The sequence below is a fragment of the Phyllopteryx taeniolatus genome, chromosome 3 (genome assembly GCF_024500385.1).
Source record: "Phyllopteryx taeniolatus isolate TA_2022b chromosome 3, UOR_Ptae_1.2, whole genome shotgun sequence".
NCBI lineage: Eukaryota > Metazoa > Chordata > Actinopteri > Syngnathiformes > Syngnathidae > Phyllopteryx > Phyllopteryx taeniolatus.
This window is the reverse complement of record NC_084504.1, coordinates 27,340,581-27,358,018: the sequence shown is the minus strand read 5'-3', so window position 1 is coordinate 27,358,018 and position 17,438 is coordinate 27,340,581. Positions and strand designations below refer to the sequence as shown.

At 44.9% G+C, this 17,438-nt stretch overlaps 1 protein-coding gene across 2 annotated transcripts; it reads right to left on the bottom strand.

The window, feature by feature from the left end:
* Nucleotides 1-10,650: 10,650 nt before the first annotated feature.
* slc14a2 (solute carrier family 14 member 2) lies at nucleotides 10,651-16,717 on the bottom strand. 2 transcript variants are annotated; one of them, XM_061768097.1, is made up of 9 exons: nucleotides 16,409-16,717; nucleotides 15,557-15,757; nucleotides 14,116-14,305; nucleotides 13,853-13,981; nucleotides 13,224-13,416; nucleotides 12,973-13,120; nucleotides 12,680-12,814; nucleotides 12,537-12,586; nucleotides 10,651-12,452 (listed from the first exon to the last, which is right to left on the bottom strand). In XM_061768097.1, exons 2-9 carry the CDS (start codon nucleotides 15,711-15,713, stop codon nucleotides 12,063-12,065), a joined length of 1,392 nt encoding a protein of 463 aa, XP_061624081.1. In that variant the 5' UTR covers nucleotides 15,714-15,757; nucleotides 16,409-16,717; the 3' UTR covers nucleotides 10,651-12,062. The 2 variants fall into 2 exon arrangements, with proteins under 2 accessions (XP_061624081.1, XP_061624080.1); XM_061768096.1 differs by having other exon boundaries at nucleotides 15,557-15,728.
* Between the last annotated feature and the right edge of the window lie 721 nt (nucleotides 16,718-17,438).

Below are 17,438 nucleotides of genomic sequence, written 5' to 3'. Positions count from 1 at the left end.
ATTGTAGGGGATGTTTTTATTTTTTTTTTATGAGCATATTTCCATTTTATGTGGGTTCATAGCATCATGAGCTGATTCGTTCCCCAAACCAAAAACAACAAAGCCCTCAATTATATGTGCAACCCAATAACTGTTAAACTAACATTCACTCACAGGTCACACATTCACAATTTAATACAAAGGCTGTATCAAAAATGCCCTTAGAAAGACTATAATTATCTGTTTTGATTGACACAGACAGAGCATGTTAGTGTGATAGAAACAAGCATCCTATTACTGATTCAAATTTAAAAAAATAAGTTTACACAAATGAACTTGTTGCTAAAATTACATTTTGACCTTCATAAGCCACCACACTTTCATTCAAAAAAAGGGGAAAATGCCTGACGAATGACTGAATTGCAAACTAATAACCTATTTTTTGCAAAGTGCCTCCATTTTCAGAGGATAAGAAGTAATTTACTCACAAGAGGCCAATTTGTCAAGTTTGGTTAATTCATAGGGCAGTTTTGTGGCTGGAGCTCCGAAAAAAAAAAAAAAATCTATAAAAGATACAAAAGACACTTTTGACATGACTAAGACATGGTATATTCTTTAAAAAGATAGCATGCTGGTTACCACTGGTTAACTCAACATCAAATGGCTTGGAAGACCACAGAAAAAGACTTATTTCCAGGGAAATATCCTTTCTTTGGTGGAGTTTTCACGGCATAAAACAGAAGTCAAAAATACTATCGACTCAAGTTAGGTTCTACACTTGAGACACTTTTATGATTTTATAAATATACAGAGGAATCATAACGGTCCAAATTGCTAGCAACATTCAAGAAAAAGAAGCCGATTTATAGACGGAAAACAAAAACAAAAAATGCTCACTGGTGTTTTTGGGACATGTGATTGCTGACAACACACATACACACACACACAATATATATATATATATATATATATATATACACGCACACACACAGTGCCACCAGAAAGTATTCACACGCCTTCACGTTTTCCACATTTTGCTGTTCCAGACTTATTCTAAAGCTTATTTGAGTATAGTTTTCTCTTTTAAAAAAAATCTACATATTTTCAAACATTGTGTAAATCTATTAAAAAAAAATGTAAACATTCAAACATAATAGATACATAAGTATTCACACTGTGAGACTCCAACTTAAGCTCAGATGCATCTTCTTTCCACTGATCATCCTTGAGATGCTTCTACAACTTCAATGGATTCTACCTGTGGTAAATTCAGTTGATTGAGCATCATTTGGAATGTCTATATAAGCTCTCATAGTTGTGCAGTGCATATCAGAGCAGAAACCAAGCAATGAAATCTAAGGACTTGTCTGCAAACCTCCGAGACTGGATAGCGTCAAGGCACAAATCTGGGGAAGGATACAAAAGAATTTCAGCAGCATTGAAGGTCCCAAAAAGCACCGTGGTCTCGATTATTCGGAAATGGAAGAGGTTTGGGACCACCGGGACCTTTCCTAGATCTGACTGTCCGACCGAGCTGAGTAGCCGGAGAAGAAGGGCCTTGGTCAGAGAGGTGAACAATAACCTGATAAATTGTGACCTGATCACAACCCAATGGAACATGCTCTTCAACCTTTTTTCTTTTTTTTTGGTCCCTGAAAGTTCAGGTTTTCTTCTTTCTAAACGGCAAATGCTATATTTCTGTGAATTATTGATGAAAGTCTACACTTCAGTCCCTGTTTTATTTCAGATCTATTGTGGTGTATGAAGGCAGCATAATAAAAACTTGTCACTGTTCAAATATCTCTGGGCCTGCAACCTTACTGCTGGTCGTGTCTCTTATGTTGTTCCAAGGAGGTTTCCATGCTGGCAAATTTGCATTTGGCTACTCTTCCATTGAGTGGGTGTAACAGGATCATTCTTTCCTTATTGGCTAATTATAAAAGGGCTCACCTTGAACGATTTAAACGCTTTGTTGTCTGCACAGTCATTTTTAATGTTCGCTCTTTTGAAACGTAAAGTACATTCACTTCTAAAACCTGTTTGAACTTTGATTTGGATGTCATTCATAACTCAGATTTATTACGGTGCATGTAAAAAGTCTTTACATAAGATAATTTCAAAACTTTACCCACCATTGAGTGTGGTATAATTCTTAAACAAAATAAAATAAACAACTGAAAAAATGTGGCTCACAAGTGTAGCTGGGATGTGACTGTGTTCAGAATGAGCCAATCACATTCAAACTCATGTCAAATGTGAGTCATCACACACGTGCCAGCATTTCAAGTGCCTCTGATTAACCCCGAAAACATTTCAGATGTTTGTTCTAGTAGTCTATTCATTACATTTATATACTTATTTATTTATTTTTGCTTTCTATCTGAAGCCTGAATGTTTTGTGCTAACAGTGACTGGTACTTAAAACTGTTCATAATTCCTTCCAACTTAAGGTCCCAGGTCCAGCTAAAAAAAACAAACAAAACAAAGCACGATGCTGCCACCACCATACTTAACTGTATACACGCTGTTCTTTTGTTGAGGAGCAGCAATGTGTTTGTGTGCCAAACATACATTTTTGGGATTTATGGCCAACTCTTTCGCCTTGGTTTAAATGGACCACAACACATTTTCCATTTGATGTTTGAGAGAGGTCACTGATGGTGTAGTGGTACACTCGCCTGACTTTGGTGCAGGCAGCGTGGGTTCAGTTCCCACTCAGTGACGGTGTGAATGTGAATCTGAGTGCGAATGGTTGTCCGTGTCTATATGTGCCCTGCGACTGACTGGCGACCAGTTCAGGGTGTAGTCCACCTTTCGCCTGAAGTCAGCTGGGATAGGCTCCAGCGCCCTACGACGCTCGCCAGGATAAGTGGTGTTGAAAATGGATGTTTGAGAGATTTTGTTCTGCCTCACAAACCGCTGAGCCAATGGCAACTACCGATTTTGTTAATATGGTGGCGGTATGGGTGGCTGAGCCCCGAGTCTTAAAAAAAAAAAAAAGATCACACCCTTCTCCCTTTCCTAAATTGTTCCCCAAGGTTCTGTCCTTGGTCCTATTCTGTTCATAATCTACCCCCTCCCTCTCAACCATATTTTTCAAAAACACATCATTTGAGGTCCGTGTACACTACATCAATTCAGATCCTGGCTCTCTTATTGACCTTCTCAAACTTAAGAGTGAAAAAATGTTCAATTCTCCTCACTGGCACGAAATCAACACATGAACACTTTAATTCCTTCACGCGATCTGCCTTCTTTCACCACTGCAACATCTCCTCTCAGTTAGTCTCTGTCACCCAACCATTTAGCCCCTCTCATTTCTACACTAATAATAATGCAACTCACTTCATTGTCTGCAGCCCACTTTTGGAACACTCTCCCACGTCACACTATAAAGCCAGAAATCATCAGTCCAAACACATCTCTTTAAACAGGCTTATTCATTATAATTGTTTTATTTTTTATTTTTTTACATTTGTTTATTATTACAATTTTGCCACTGTTGTGCAGAGGTAATGGTTAATAAATTTACTACATTGCACAATAATCTTTGTGGACCTGTGCTCCTGACAGGTGAGTACTACAGTTCCTTTTAGCTATTCTCATTTGCATTTAAGTTTGATCTAATTATTGGGTGGCGATATAAAAAAAAAAAGTTAAAGAGCAACACAGTGCAAATGTCAACGTTTCATGAACTTGTAATTAAATATGTATGTCGATGGTGTTTTGACTGAAAAAATATTGGCTATGTGGTGCGGCAGTCTTTGGTGATTCAGTTAATAATTAAGCTAAATAGTACAAGAACAATGCCTGCATAATTACTAAAGTCTTTTGTCATAATCTGTTCACAGTATATGAACATAACAAGAGGCAAGTGCCTGAAACGACACGTGAACTTATTGATGAATAATGTTTATATGCAAATGCACTACTTCCATAAAGTTAGGGATTTTTGTCAGGTGAAATCTCAGGAGAAACCTAAAATTTACTATAAAAGCAGTCCGCAAACTTTGCACCATGGATTGGTTTTACCAGTAAGTAATAGTAAAGCAACCCCAATTCCAATGAAGTTGGGACGTTGTGTTAAACATAAATAAAAAACAGAATACAATGCTTTGCCAATCATGTTCAACCTATATTTCATTGAATACACTACAAAGACAAGATATTTCATGTTCAAACTGATCAACTTGATTGTTTTTAGCAAATAATCATTATCTTAGACTTTGATGGCTGCAACACGTTCCAAAAAAGCTGGGACAGGTGGCAAAAAAGAGTGAGAAAGTTGAGGAATGCTCATCAAACAGCTGTTTGGAACATCCCGCAGGTGAACGGGCTCATTGGGAACAGATGGGTGCCATGATTGGGTAGAAAAGGAGCGTCCCTGAATTGCTCAGTCATTCACAAGCAAAGATGGGGCGAGGTTCACCTCTTTGTCAACAAGTGCGTGAGAAAATAGTCCAACAGTTTAAGGACAATGTTCCTCAACGTACATGGGTAACTTACACATCTGTGAAGGCACCATTAATGCTGAAAGGTAGATACAGGTTTGGGAGAAACCTTTGCTGCCATCCAAGCAACGCCTTTTTCATGGACGCCCCTGCTTGTTTCAGCAAGACAATGCCAAACCACATTCTGCACGTGTTACAACAGCGTGGCTTCATAGTAAAAGAGGGCGGGTACAAGACTGGCCTGCCTGCAGTCCAGACCTGTCTCTGTTGGAAATGCATTATGAAGCGTAAAATACGGCAACGGAGACCCCAGACTGTTGAACAGCTGAAGCTGTACATCGAGCAAGAATGGGAAAGAATTCCACCGACAAAGCTTCAACAATGAGTGTCCTCAGTTCCCAAACGTTTATTGAATGTTGTTCAAAGAAAAGGTGAAGTAACACAGTGGTAAACATGAGCCTGTCCCAGCTTTTTTTTGGAACACGTTGCAGCCATCAAATTCTACGTTAATAATTATTTGCTAAAAACAATCAAGTTGATCAGTTTGAACATGAAATATCTTGTCTTTGTAGTGTATTCAATTCAATATAGGTCGAACAGGATTTGCAAATGATTGTATTCTGTTTTTACAGACAACTTAGCATAGAAACCATTCCTCATATCTCCCTATCTCAGAGGACACTGAACTTTCACGAGTCACGGTTCAGCCCCATTCAGTCGCATCATCAACAGACATTTCAACTATGTTATACGAAGGAGACGGCACATGGATGCATCAGCAGCATTCGCTGTGTGTCATGATCTGTGTTTTGGTTTGGGTTGTTTAGTTTTGTTCCATGTTTTCCTGTGTTCCATGTTTGTCGTGTGCTCATTAGGTTGTTGTGTCCACCTGTTCTCGTCTACTTTGTGTTGACCAATCAGCTCTCTCTAGCCACTCGTCTTGTCCAGGTGTTCCTCGTTGTCTCGTCAATTTGTTTGTATTTAGTTCCCTGGATTCTTTCAGTTCTCGTCGGTTCATTGTCGTTGTCACATGTCTTGCCATGTCATAGTCGCCAGTTGTTTTTGTCGTAGTCGCCAGTTGTTTTTGTCATAGTCGCCTGTTGTTTTATCATTGTGATTAAATATTATTATTTTGAGATTCCCGCACTCCTGCCTTGCCTCCCTGCTTCCCTGCAATTGGGTCCACCATGTTCTTGCCTTGCGTTCCTCGCCGTCGCCCTAACCATGTTCATGACACTGTGTGACACACTTTCCTATAGCTCAGCATTGTACTTTCATCCATCCATTCCATCCATTCTCTACCGCTTATCCGGGTCGGGTCGCGGGGGCAGTAGCTTCAGCAGGGACGGCCAGACTTCCCTCTCCCCAGCCACTTCATCCAGCTCTTCCGGGGGGATCCCGAGGCGTTCCCAGGCCAGCCGAAGGATGTAGTCTCTCCAGCGTGTCCTGGGTCGTCCCCGGGGTCTCCTCCCGGTGGGACATGCCCGGAACACCTCACCGGGGAGGCGTCCGGGAGGCATCCGAATCAGATGCCCCAGCCACCTCATCTGGCTCCTCTCAATGCGGAGGAGCACCGGCTCTACTCTGAGATCCTCCCGGATGACCGAGCTTCTCACCCTATCTCTAAGGGAGAGCCCGGACACCCTGCGGAGGAAACTCATTTCGGCCGCTTGTATCCGGGATCTTGTTCTTTCGGTCACGACCCACAGCTCATGACCATAGGCGAGGGTAGGAACGAAGATCGACCGGTAAATTGAGAGCTTCGCCTTTCGGCTTAGCTCTTTCTTTACCACAACGGACCGATACAAAGTCCGCATCACTGCAGACGCTGCACCGATCCGCCTGTCGATCTCCCGTTCCATTCTTCCCTCACTCGTGAACAAGACCCCAAGATACTTGAATTCCTCCACCTGGGGCTGGATCTCATCCCCGACCTGGAGATGGCATGCCACCCTTTTCCGACTGAGGACCATGGTCTCAGATTTGGAGGTGCTGATTCTCATCCCAGCCGCTTCACACTCGGCTGCGAACTGCTCCAATGAGAGTTGGAGGTCACGGCTTGATGAAGCCAACAGAACCACATCATCTGCAAAAAGCAGAGATGCAATACTGAGGCCACCAAACCGCACCCCCTCTACGCCTCGGCTGCGCCTAGAAATTCTGTCCATAAAAGTTATGAACAGAATCGGCGACAAAGGGCAGCCTTGGTGCAGTCCAACCCTCACCGGGAACGAGTCCGACTTACTGCCGGATATGCGGACCAAACTCTGACTCCGGTCGTACAGGGACCGAACAGCCCGTATCAGGGGGTTCGGTACCCCATACTCCCGAAGCACTCTCCACAGGACTCCCCGAGGGACACGGTCGAATGCCTTCTCCAAGTCCACAAAACACATTGACTGGTTGGGCGAACTCCCATGCACCCTCGAGGACCCTGCCGAGGGTGTAGAGCTGGTCCACTGTTCCACGGCCAGGACCAAAACCACACTGCTCCTCCTGAATCTGAGATTCGACTTCCCGACGGACCCTCCTCTCCAGCACCCCTGAATAGACCTTACCAGGGAGGCTGAGCAGTGTGATCCCCCTGTAGTTGGAACACACCCTCCGGTCCCCCTTCTTAAAAAGGGGGACCACCACCCCAGTCTGCCAATCCAGAGGCACTGTCCCCGATGTCCACGTGATGTTGCAGAGGCGTGTCAACCAGGACAGCCCCACAACATCCAGAGCCTTTAGGAACTCCGGGCGAATCTCATCCACCCCCGGGGCCCTGCCACCGAGGAGCTTTTTAACTACCTCGGTGACCTCAAACCCAGAGATAGGAGAGCCCGCCTCAGAGAACCCACACTCTGCTTCCCCATGGGAAGGCGTGTCGGTGGAATTGAGGAGGTCTTCGAAGTATTCTCCCCACCGACTCACAACGTCCCGAGTCGAGGTCAGCAGCGCCCCATCCCCACTATACACAGGGTTGGTGGTGCACTGCTTTCCTCTCCTGAGACGTCGGATGGTGGACCAGAATTTCCTCGAAGCCGTCCGGAAGTCTTTCTCCATGGCCTCACCGAACTCCTCCCATGCCCGGGTTTTTGCTTCAGCGACCACCAGAGCTGCATTCCGCTTGGCCAGGCGGTACCCATCAGCTGCCTCAGGAGTCCCACAGGCCAAAAAGGCCCGATAGGACTCCTTCTTCAGCTTGACGGCATCCCTCACCGTTGGTGTCCACCAACGGGTTCGGGGATTTCCGCCACGACAGGCACCGACCACCTTACGGCTACAGCTCCGGTCGGCCGCCTCAGCAATGGAGGCGCGGAACATGGTCCACTCGGACTCGATGTCCCCCGCCTCCCCCGGAACATGAGCAAAGTTCTGTCGGAGGTGAGAGTTGAAACTCCTTCTGACAGGGGATTCTGCCAGACGTTCCCAGCAGACCCTCACAATACGTTTGGGCCTGCCACGTCGGACCGGCATCTTCCCCCACCATCGGAGCCAACTCACCAGTTGACAGCTCCGCCCCTCTCTTCACCCGAGTGTCCAAGACATGCGGCCGCAAGTCCGATGACACGACCACAAAGTCGATCATCGAACTGCGACCTAGGGTGTCCTGGTGCCAAGTGGACGTGTGGACACCCTTATGCTTGAACATGGTGTTCGTTATGGACAATCCGTGACGAGCACAGAAGTCCAATAACAGAACACCTCTCGGGTTCTGATCGGGGGGGCCGTTCCTCCCAATCGCGCCCTTCCAGGTCTCACTGTCATTGCCCACGTGAGCATTGAAGTCCCCCAACAGAACAATGGAGTCCCCAGCGGGAGCGCTCTCCGGCACCCCCTCCAAGGACTCCAAAAAGGGTGGGTACTCTGAACTGCTGTTTGGTGCATAGGCACAAACAACAGTCAGGACCCGTCCCCCCACCCGAAGGCGGAGGGAGGCTACCCTCTCGTCCACCGGGGTGAACCCCAACGTACAGGCGGCGAGCCGGGGGGCAATAAGTATACCCACACCTGCTCGGCGCCTCTCACCATGGGCAACTCCAGAGAGGAAGAGAGTCCAACCCCTCTCGAGAGGACTGGTACCAGAGCCCAAGGTGTGTGTGGAGGCGACTCCGACTATATCGAGTCGGAACTTCTCGACCTCACACACCAGCTCGGACTCCTTCCCTGCCAGAGAGGTGACATTCCACGTCCCTCGAGCCAGCTTCTGTAGCCGGGGATCGGATCGCCAAGGTCCCCGCCTTCGGCCACCGCCCAGCTCGCACTGCACCCGACCCCTATGGCCCCTCCCACAGGTGGTGAGCCCATGGGAAGGGGGACCCACGTTACCCTTTCGGGCTGTGCCCGGCCACCAGGCGCTCGCCTTCGAGCCCCACCACCAGGCCTGGCTCCAGTGGGGGGCCCCGGTGGCCCGCGTCCGGGCAAGGGAAAACGAAGTCCATTGTTTGTCGTCATCATTAGGGGTCTTTGAGCCGTGCTTTGTCTGGTCCCTCACCTAGGACCTGTTTGTCATGGGTGACCCTGCCAGGGGCATAAGGCCCCAGACAACTTAGCTCCTAGGATCACTGGGACACACAAACCCCTCCACCACGACAAGGTGACGGCTCAAGGAGGGGGCATTGTACTTTATGTGTGTGTATTCGTATAGACCACATTAAATATTGTAGAACCCCAAAGAAGACCAAGGTGGATTTGAACCAAATTAGTGGCAGTTCCAGTGGGAACTCATTGTGGTGCTAGCTCAGGCCGATTAATGGACAGTGGAGAGTTGTCGAAGGCAGCATGTCAAAAGCATCGTGCTCAGCAGCCGTCATCTTGTCGAGAACATGTTTTGATGCTTTTTTTCTTTTCGGTACACGACAGTGACGTTTGCACCCATGCTTGCGGTGTTTCTTCTATAGATACACCAGCTTCCGCCCACCAGACCCTAAATGGTTTTCTGTCTAGATTGATTGATTATCACTCTCCCTTCCAAATCCACATTTCAAAACTGAAATAATGACACTCTGCTATACTGTAAAGTAATCAGTGTAAAGCTTGTACGAAAGTGTCAATTTCGCTCGAAACAACTCAACACGGCAATTCAAGTCTAAACTGCTGGCAACAAAAGCGGGTACACCCCTGAGTGAAAATGTTTAAATTGTGCTCAGTGTCAACAATTTTTTTTTTTGCCGCCACTATTATTTTTTGCACTGACGTAACTCTCCTGGGAATGTAGGTCACGAGAGTTTCTCGTGCTGGAATTCACCGGAATTCTAATCCACTCCTTTGTGACAAAATCAAATAGCTGGCTGATGTCAAGAGATCTTGTCCTCCTCCGCCGTCCGTTTAAGGATTCCCCACAGATGCTCGATAGGATTCGGTCGGTCCATCACCTTCACCCTCAGCTTCTTGAGCAAGGCAGCGGTTGTCTTGTTTGTCAGCCTAGTTTCTGAATGGAGGGGACGGGGACATGGTCCCAGTTAAAAATGTTTCGAGTCAGCTTTGTCTTTGGCAAACTGTCTGCGGGCACGTTGCTGTGCATCTTGTTTCGAAGAGGCTTCTTTCTGGGACGGTAGCTTTGCAGACCAATTTGAAGCAGGTGCTTACAGGCTGACCCCGACCCCCGCGACTTCAACTTCGGCAGCAATGCTGGCAGCACTCGCGCGTCGATCTTCCAAAGACAACCACTCGATATGACGCGCTCGACCACGGTGAGGCCAGAGACCTGAGTTGAACCTGTCCTGTTAAACCTGAACTTCCAGTGACGAGTTGAAAGAGTGTCGCAAAGATAACACCAAATTTAACACACATGCTCCCTTTTCACAACTGAGACTTTTTAACACTGATGAGTCACATGATATCGGGACGGAAAATGCCCAATTGGCAGAGGTGAGAGTTCGTCAAATATGTGCAAGTCACGTACACTATTGGTAAGTCTCAAGTCTTAACGTTTAAACTTCAAGTAAGTTCCAAGTTACTCAGACCCTAAGTTGCAAAAGTAAAATACACAAAAACATTTTGTTACCATAGAAACAAGGTTTTCTGACTTTTTCTTTGACCCATTTACACACTGCTGTTGCTAACCTAAAACCCTTTTAGCAAATCTGCGTTTCAGTGATTCGAGTACTGTAAGTGAAGTACAGTGCAAATATTGCATACAAGATGTAAATTCACCAAACCCCCGACCAAGACCAATGCTGCAGACTGGTGAAAATATGATTTATTTCACTCCATATCAGAATCAGAATCAGAATCAGAATCAGAATCATCTTTATTTGCCAAGTATGTCCAAAACACACAAGGAATTTGTCTCCGGTAGTTGGAGCCGCTCTAGTACAACAGACAGTCAATTTACAGAACACTTTGGAGACAGTACCCACTTCAGTCAACATGGACAAGCACAAAAAACACGTACTGCTTTTCATGCTACTATAGTAGTGTACATAAAACACTTTGTAAGTTCAGCAAATATCAGACAACCATAAAATAGTGTATCCAGCACAGGTAAAAGAAACACGCACAAAAATCCCAGTACCGAAAATATTAGACATTATCTCTTCGCCTAGCTGGATCTGGTCAGAGAATTTCAATGTTCATCGTATTTATGATTCCTCTCGTTCTTAGTGAATATGTGCCCCTTCCGCCATGTTGTTCTTGACCCCCCGATCCTATGTAGAAAAAAAAACCTGCGTTAAAATGTCATAGGAAGGGGTATCAAAAGTGCTGATGTGGTGCATAGAATACTGCAAGCAGCTGATTACTTTAACTGTAGGCTTTTCCAAAATGTACCCATTTTCTTCTTGAATTGTCCTCATGTTAGATGCCACTGAAACTCTCAAAACGCTAAGTTTTGGCTGAACTCCCTCAGCGTCAGTCCGTGGTCCACAACATTGTCAACTATTGTTTCCAAACGTGCTCCTGTTTTCCTTTGTTCTCCTCCTTGTTGGTGTTCCCATTTGACAGTCAGCGCTTTGGAATTGCAAGGACGCGACGGCGTGTCTAACGTGTGCTTCGCGGTTTTCAACTCATTGCGTGTATTGTTTTGCAAAAAGCGTGTCGCTGACATCGTGTCGCATCGTGGTGCAAATCTGAGCCATTTTGGTTTTGCTTCTTGAGTGTAAGGTTTTTTGGGATAATTGTGTCATACTCTTGATGTCAGTGTTTATGCAGTCGGAAAGAAAAAGTCAAATCACACGAGCTTGCTCGGTCATAACACACAGGGGTGATAATGAAAGTATATTTACACATCCACGTATAAAAGGGAACGAACAACTGAGATGATAAAATAAAAGTATACATTTATATTGACTCAACTGGAAAATCTGTTCAAAACAGAAACAAGCAGCATGATTGTCATAAAACAATATCAATATTGCATAGCATATAGAGATGAGGGAATACTGACATATTTTACAATATGTTGGCACTTGGTTGCACGTGTAACTAACATGACTAATGAAAGAATGCAAGCGTAAAAATCTGAAAAGTGCTCTCCATAATAAATATATATGCCTTCTGACAGTTCACATAATCCCAACAGAGTAATTGGTGACATTGGCAATTAGGAGTGAGTGGTCAGATAGAAAATTCAGGAGGGATTTGACTCTACAACTTTACAAATGCACTTTACAAATTGTCTCTCCTCTCCTCTCCTCTGTGTCTCTTTTAAACATAATTTGCAAGTGTTTCTTCTGTTGGGAAGTATTCTGTGGTTTGTTCTCCCCCAGCGTCCCATTGCTCGCTCTGTGCCTCGGGCACCGTGACTATTTGCGTCATGTCGGCTTCTTCCGTGGCTCGGAGGTCGAGGCCCAGCTGTATTTTCTCATCGGGTATCGCTTCCTCAGTACCTCTCCGCTGCTCCTCTTCCTTTTTCAAATCTTCTTCCATCTTCTCCTGTTTCTCCTGCTTCTTCATCTTCCAGAAGTAGCACAGATTTTTCTCTGGGTAGGTGACTTTGGCAAGTGGCAGCTTAAAGATCTTATTGGTTTCTGTGGTGATGAGCAAAAATGTTAGTGCAGAGAGACAGAAGGGCCACGTGCAGGCTGGCAGACCAAACTGTGGACACAAATAGACAAAAACTTGCCGTTAGTACCCCCGTTATATTTAACAAAATATTCATTTGTAGTTTAGAAAACATACCGCGGACATGATGTTGGCGATGGCAGAGCCCAGGTATGCGCAGAAAAATCCTGCAGAGAGGAAGAGAAGATAGAGAAGATGTAAGATGTGACATTTCTGACATTTGACAATCCTCAAATCATGCGATTGAAATGCCAACTCACCACAAGTAATAGCAAGCAGGTGCACTTGCCAAGTCAGAGCATAAAACATTCCTCCAATGGCAATGCAGGCGAGCACGCAGTTGTAACCCCATAGGCCAAAATAAATCGCACCAAACGGAGCTGCCAAAGCCAGGCCTGCACGGCAAATATGCAAAGCACAACACAGTACGTCACGACCGCCATGAGTGACATCTAATTGGGTTGCTCACAAAGAAAACTCTGTGCTCATTTGGCACATTATCATGGTCCTCTTTTATAACACACTGAGATTTGAATTGACTTGCCAAACCCACCTGAAAGCATGCCAATTGTCGACCCGAGGACGGCGTGAGCGCACGTGATCGGGGAGGAGATAAAGAGCGAGATGATGAACACGCCTCCGGTCCAAGGATTGTCACAGCCGTAGACCTGGCCTATCCCCACGGGCACGGACGTGAACAGCTGAGGAGGCGTTTCGGGAAGGAAACAAGAACGACTCGGCCTGCTTAGACCTCAGATGACTGGAAAAACTCTCTCACATTAAACGGCTCAAACTCACGCTTACCTTGGCAACATCGATTTCCTCCCAGGTGATATTTGGCAGCTCAGTCCGTGGTTGGATGAGGACTTGGGGGAAGTGGTGGTTGTAGTGACCTGTGGCCACCATGTGGAGGCACACCAGGATGTTGAAGGGCAGCGTGAACACTGGCAGATCCCAGCGACTGTTAATGGATGCCAAGGCGCTGGACACGATTGGACTGAAACAATCAAATGCGCATGGAACGTAATCAGTCATTCGTCATTTGATATTGTTTTTATATTATTTACTAGCGTACATCCACCCGTTCATTTTCTATGGCATTTGACCTCAATATGATATGAGGACAGTAGCCAATCCCACTGGCTTTGCGAGAGGCCGGGGGGGGCATGCAAAGTCCACACAGGAGGGCCGCAGCCCGGTTTTGAAAACTGAACCTCGGAAGTGTGAGCCAGCTGTGCTGACCACTAAATCACCGTGCTTCCTGCCGCACCTCGTCAGATGGGGCATAAAACTGGCTTGGCTACATTGAAATTAGGATTCGACGTTATCTTATGTGACAGTCACACTTTCATGGGTATTAGTATGGTTACATGCTTTGGAAGGGGGAAAAAAAATGTCTGTCAGGCACGAACGACATCGATCTAACATCTTACCACATCATGGACAGGAAGATGTTGGGCAGCAAGAGCCACCAGTACCAGTTTCCTGCATCGGAGAAGACCGCCATCAGCAAGCCCACTAGGATACCGTTGTATCCATACAGTCCTGCAGCAATTGCACCCCTGAAAAAAAAATGCTTCCAGCTATTATGCTATTTGACCATACCCCCATTGGGAGCATAGGTTCCCCCTCTGACCGGTATGAAACTAACTACCTGCACCACTAGTTTAATGCCGAGATGAGTGAGCGCAGTAACCTGTTCTGTCGCAGAATGAGGGCTGAAATGGTGGCGAAAAGAGTCCCCACAAAGCCGTTGAGCGCCCACCAGTAGTTCTGCAGGATGAGGCCGGCGAAGATAATGAGGCCGCTCAGCGGGTTGTTCACAAACATGACCTGGGCAGCCCCACGCAGGACCCAGTCCAGTAACTGCAGCAAGAAAAACTGCTCTGAAAGACAAACACACAAGAGAGAGAGAGAGAGAGAGAGAGAGAGAGAGAGAGAGAGAGAGATCTTGACGTTATCTTCAAAGCTGCAGTTGAAAACTTCTTTCATGAAAATTCAACTCAAGTCAAATGGAATCGATGGCAGTTCGGCTGAGAAGTTCCACAGATGATTTTCGACAGAATTCAGAGCCGCAATATTTACATATTGGACTTAAATAACGGAATCGTAACGAAAGAATTCTCTTTCTAGTGTTGCCATGGCGAACCTCCTGGATCACATAATTGGTCTATAATATTGAAGCAAACCAGCGGCTCTGAGACCAAATGCCAGAAGAGTTGATACAATGCAACCGGGACTTCATTACAGCAAGATCTGCTTGGTTATGTTTTGCGGGACAATTAGGACTTTTTTATGACAAATTCAATCATGGAATATCACCGTGAGTAATATTTATTATCATAGTATATCTATAGTATGTAGTTAATTGAAGACTGTAACTTGCCCGTGGGTGTGAGCGTGAATGTGAATGTGAGGGCGACTTGTTGTTTGTTTGTATGTGCCCTGCGATTGGCTGGCGACCAGTTCAGGGCGTACCCCGCCTCCCGCCCGGAGACAGCCGGGAGAGGCTCCGGCGCGCCCGCGACCCGCGTGAGGAGAAGCGGCTCAGGTCGTGGACGGATGGATGACTTATGGTTATTACATTATTATAGTATTATAACATTATATGGAAGTAGACATAGAAAATAAGCTTGACTTCTTCCCACTTCTTTTTGAATATGTATAATTTAACTCTTTATTTTTGTTCAAATCTACTTGTTTTTCTGCTACTTTTTCGCATTCGAAAAAAAGAATTCAATTCAAATTCAACAAGTCTACTGTTTATAATATGACTTTTACTTTTTGAATTGAACTACCGAAATACAGTTGATGAAGCTTTGCATTGTATTATAATTTATTGAGATGCACCTGGATGTCACAATATTTATATTTGTTGTTGTTGTTTTTTTTAAACTGCGCCTGTTTCAAAGGCCTGCGCCTGTGACCACAGTTATTCTACAATGTATGAACAATTAGTTTTAAAATGTTGCGTATTGTTCTCCTGTACCAAGAAAATACCCATCCGGCTATTTTCTATAACCGCTTCTATCCTGTTGAGCGTTGCGGCGCAACTGGCTGGAGCTGCCTATGTCCCGACACTCACCCGAGGGCACCAAGAAAAATGTGTTATGTGTCAGCCTGTAGGGTCAACTTACTTTCCATCCACTTTGCAAAAACTGCCATGTCTCCATAGAAGTAGGAGATGCCCTTCAGAAAGCGAGCCTTGGCCCTGCGCGGGCACGAGGCTCGTTCCGTCTGGACAGGGGCGTCCACCTGCTTCTCATTCTCATGCTTCAGGTCAGGTTGCGCCATTAGGGGTTGCGATTCCTGCAGCAACGGTTCAAAATGTAACTGCTCTGTCATTGTGTAAAAAAAAAAAAAAAAAAAAAAGACAATAAATGTGCACAGCAGTCATCACTGGGGATTGGCACACACGCACAAGTTCACGCCAGAGTTCTTGATACTCCAGTTAGTATCATCAGGAAACCGAGCTGTACGATCATTTGGCAACAATTGAACAAATTGGAGCCAAATTATACTTTGTTGCCAAACAATGAAAATGACTCCTTGGATAATGAATACCTTATCTATCTAATCTCATACACAAGCTGTATTCCGTATTCGAGTACTTCAAATTATTCTCGGAATCGGCAGCCCTTCCTCCAGTTTCAAATGATCCATTAGAATCTGGAATTGGAATCTCTCATCTGGCAGAAGAGATTCTCCAAAATGTCTTTAGTCCACTTTAATGTGCAATACATTTGAGCTGGATCATTATTGAAGTACAGTGTTCCCTCGCTATATGGCGGTTCACCTATTGCGAAAATAAGTGCATTGCAGATGTTTTTTTTTGGAGGTGATAATTGCTATAAACAGTTGCAGAATATAATGGATATAACAAATGAATAATTGTAGCCATGCAATCCATACACTTGATCCAATACCCTTGTCACATTAGAAAGGAATGAATGAACATGCATGCATTTGTTTGATTCTCCTCCACCTACCTTTGCACAAAGTGATCCCGGCATGTGTTCAAATGGTCAAGAACTTCATGGGTAAAAATCTGCCAAAGGTTTATAAAGCCTCACGCTAAGAAGTAACTCCTACTTTCCTCCCTCCACCTCTTTCCTCTCACCCATTTCTTGGTTCCCTCTGTTCATCATCTGCAGTCCGATCTTTGATCATCTCTGCCCCACCCACAAATCCACAAGATACGCTTAACAATCCTGAAGCATGCACAGCACTTTTTACATTCCGGTTCTAAAAATAGTTCACCAGTGATGGGACATTGATTTCCTAGGAATGTAGTGGAAGTGATGATTTAAAAAGGTCAACAAATAAAGTGTTGCACACTGACAGTTGTTTCCTGCCTTGTAACTAAATCATTTTTGATCGTGTCTTCATATAACTGCATATTATTGATGATTAATAATAATATATGAATAATGGTAGTTTGTGCAAATTGTGTATCAAACTGGTAGCCTTTTCCATTAATCAGAACCCAAGAAGAAGCTCTCAGTTTCAAAAAGGTCGACGACTCTTTTGCTGTAAACATTATCAAACAACATTTCATCAGTGAAATTACAATCCCAATTCCAATGAAGTTGGGACGTTGTGTTAACCAGAAATAAAAACAGAATACCATGATTTGTAAATCATGTTCAACCTATATTTCATTGAAGACACTACAAAGACGATATTTAATGTTCAAACTGATCAACTTGATTGTTTTTAGGAAATAATCATGAACACGTTCCAAAAAAGCTGGGACAGGTGGCAAAAAAGAAAGTTAAGGAATGCTCATCAAACACCTGTTTGGAACATCCCGCAGGTGAACGGGAACAAACGGTGCCATGATTGGGTAGAAAAGGAGCTTCCCTGAATTGCTCAGTCATTCACAAGCAATGGTGGGGTGAGGTTCACCTCTTTGTGAACAAGTGCGTGAGAAAATAGTCCAACAGTTTAAGGACAATGTTCCTCAACGTACAATTGCAAGGAATTTAGGGATTTCATCATCTTCGGTCCATAATATCA

Coding starts and splice junctions, on each gene's coding strand:
- slc14a2 (XM_061768096.1), bottom strand. CDS start 16,432: ATGCCGGGATCACTTTGTGCAAAG. Junction 15,729..16,408: donor CGGGATCACTTTGTGCAAAG/GTAGGTGGAGGA, acceptor CCGTTGCTGCAG/GAATCGCAACCCCTAATGGC. Junction 14,306..15,556: donor TTTTGCAAAGTGGATGGAAA/GTAAGTTGACCC, acceptor TTTGTCTTTCAG/AGCAGTTTTTCTTGCTGCAG.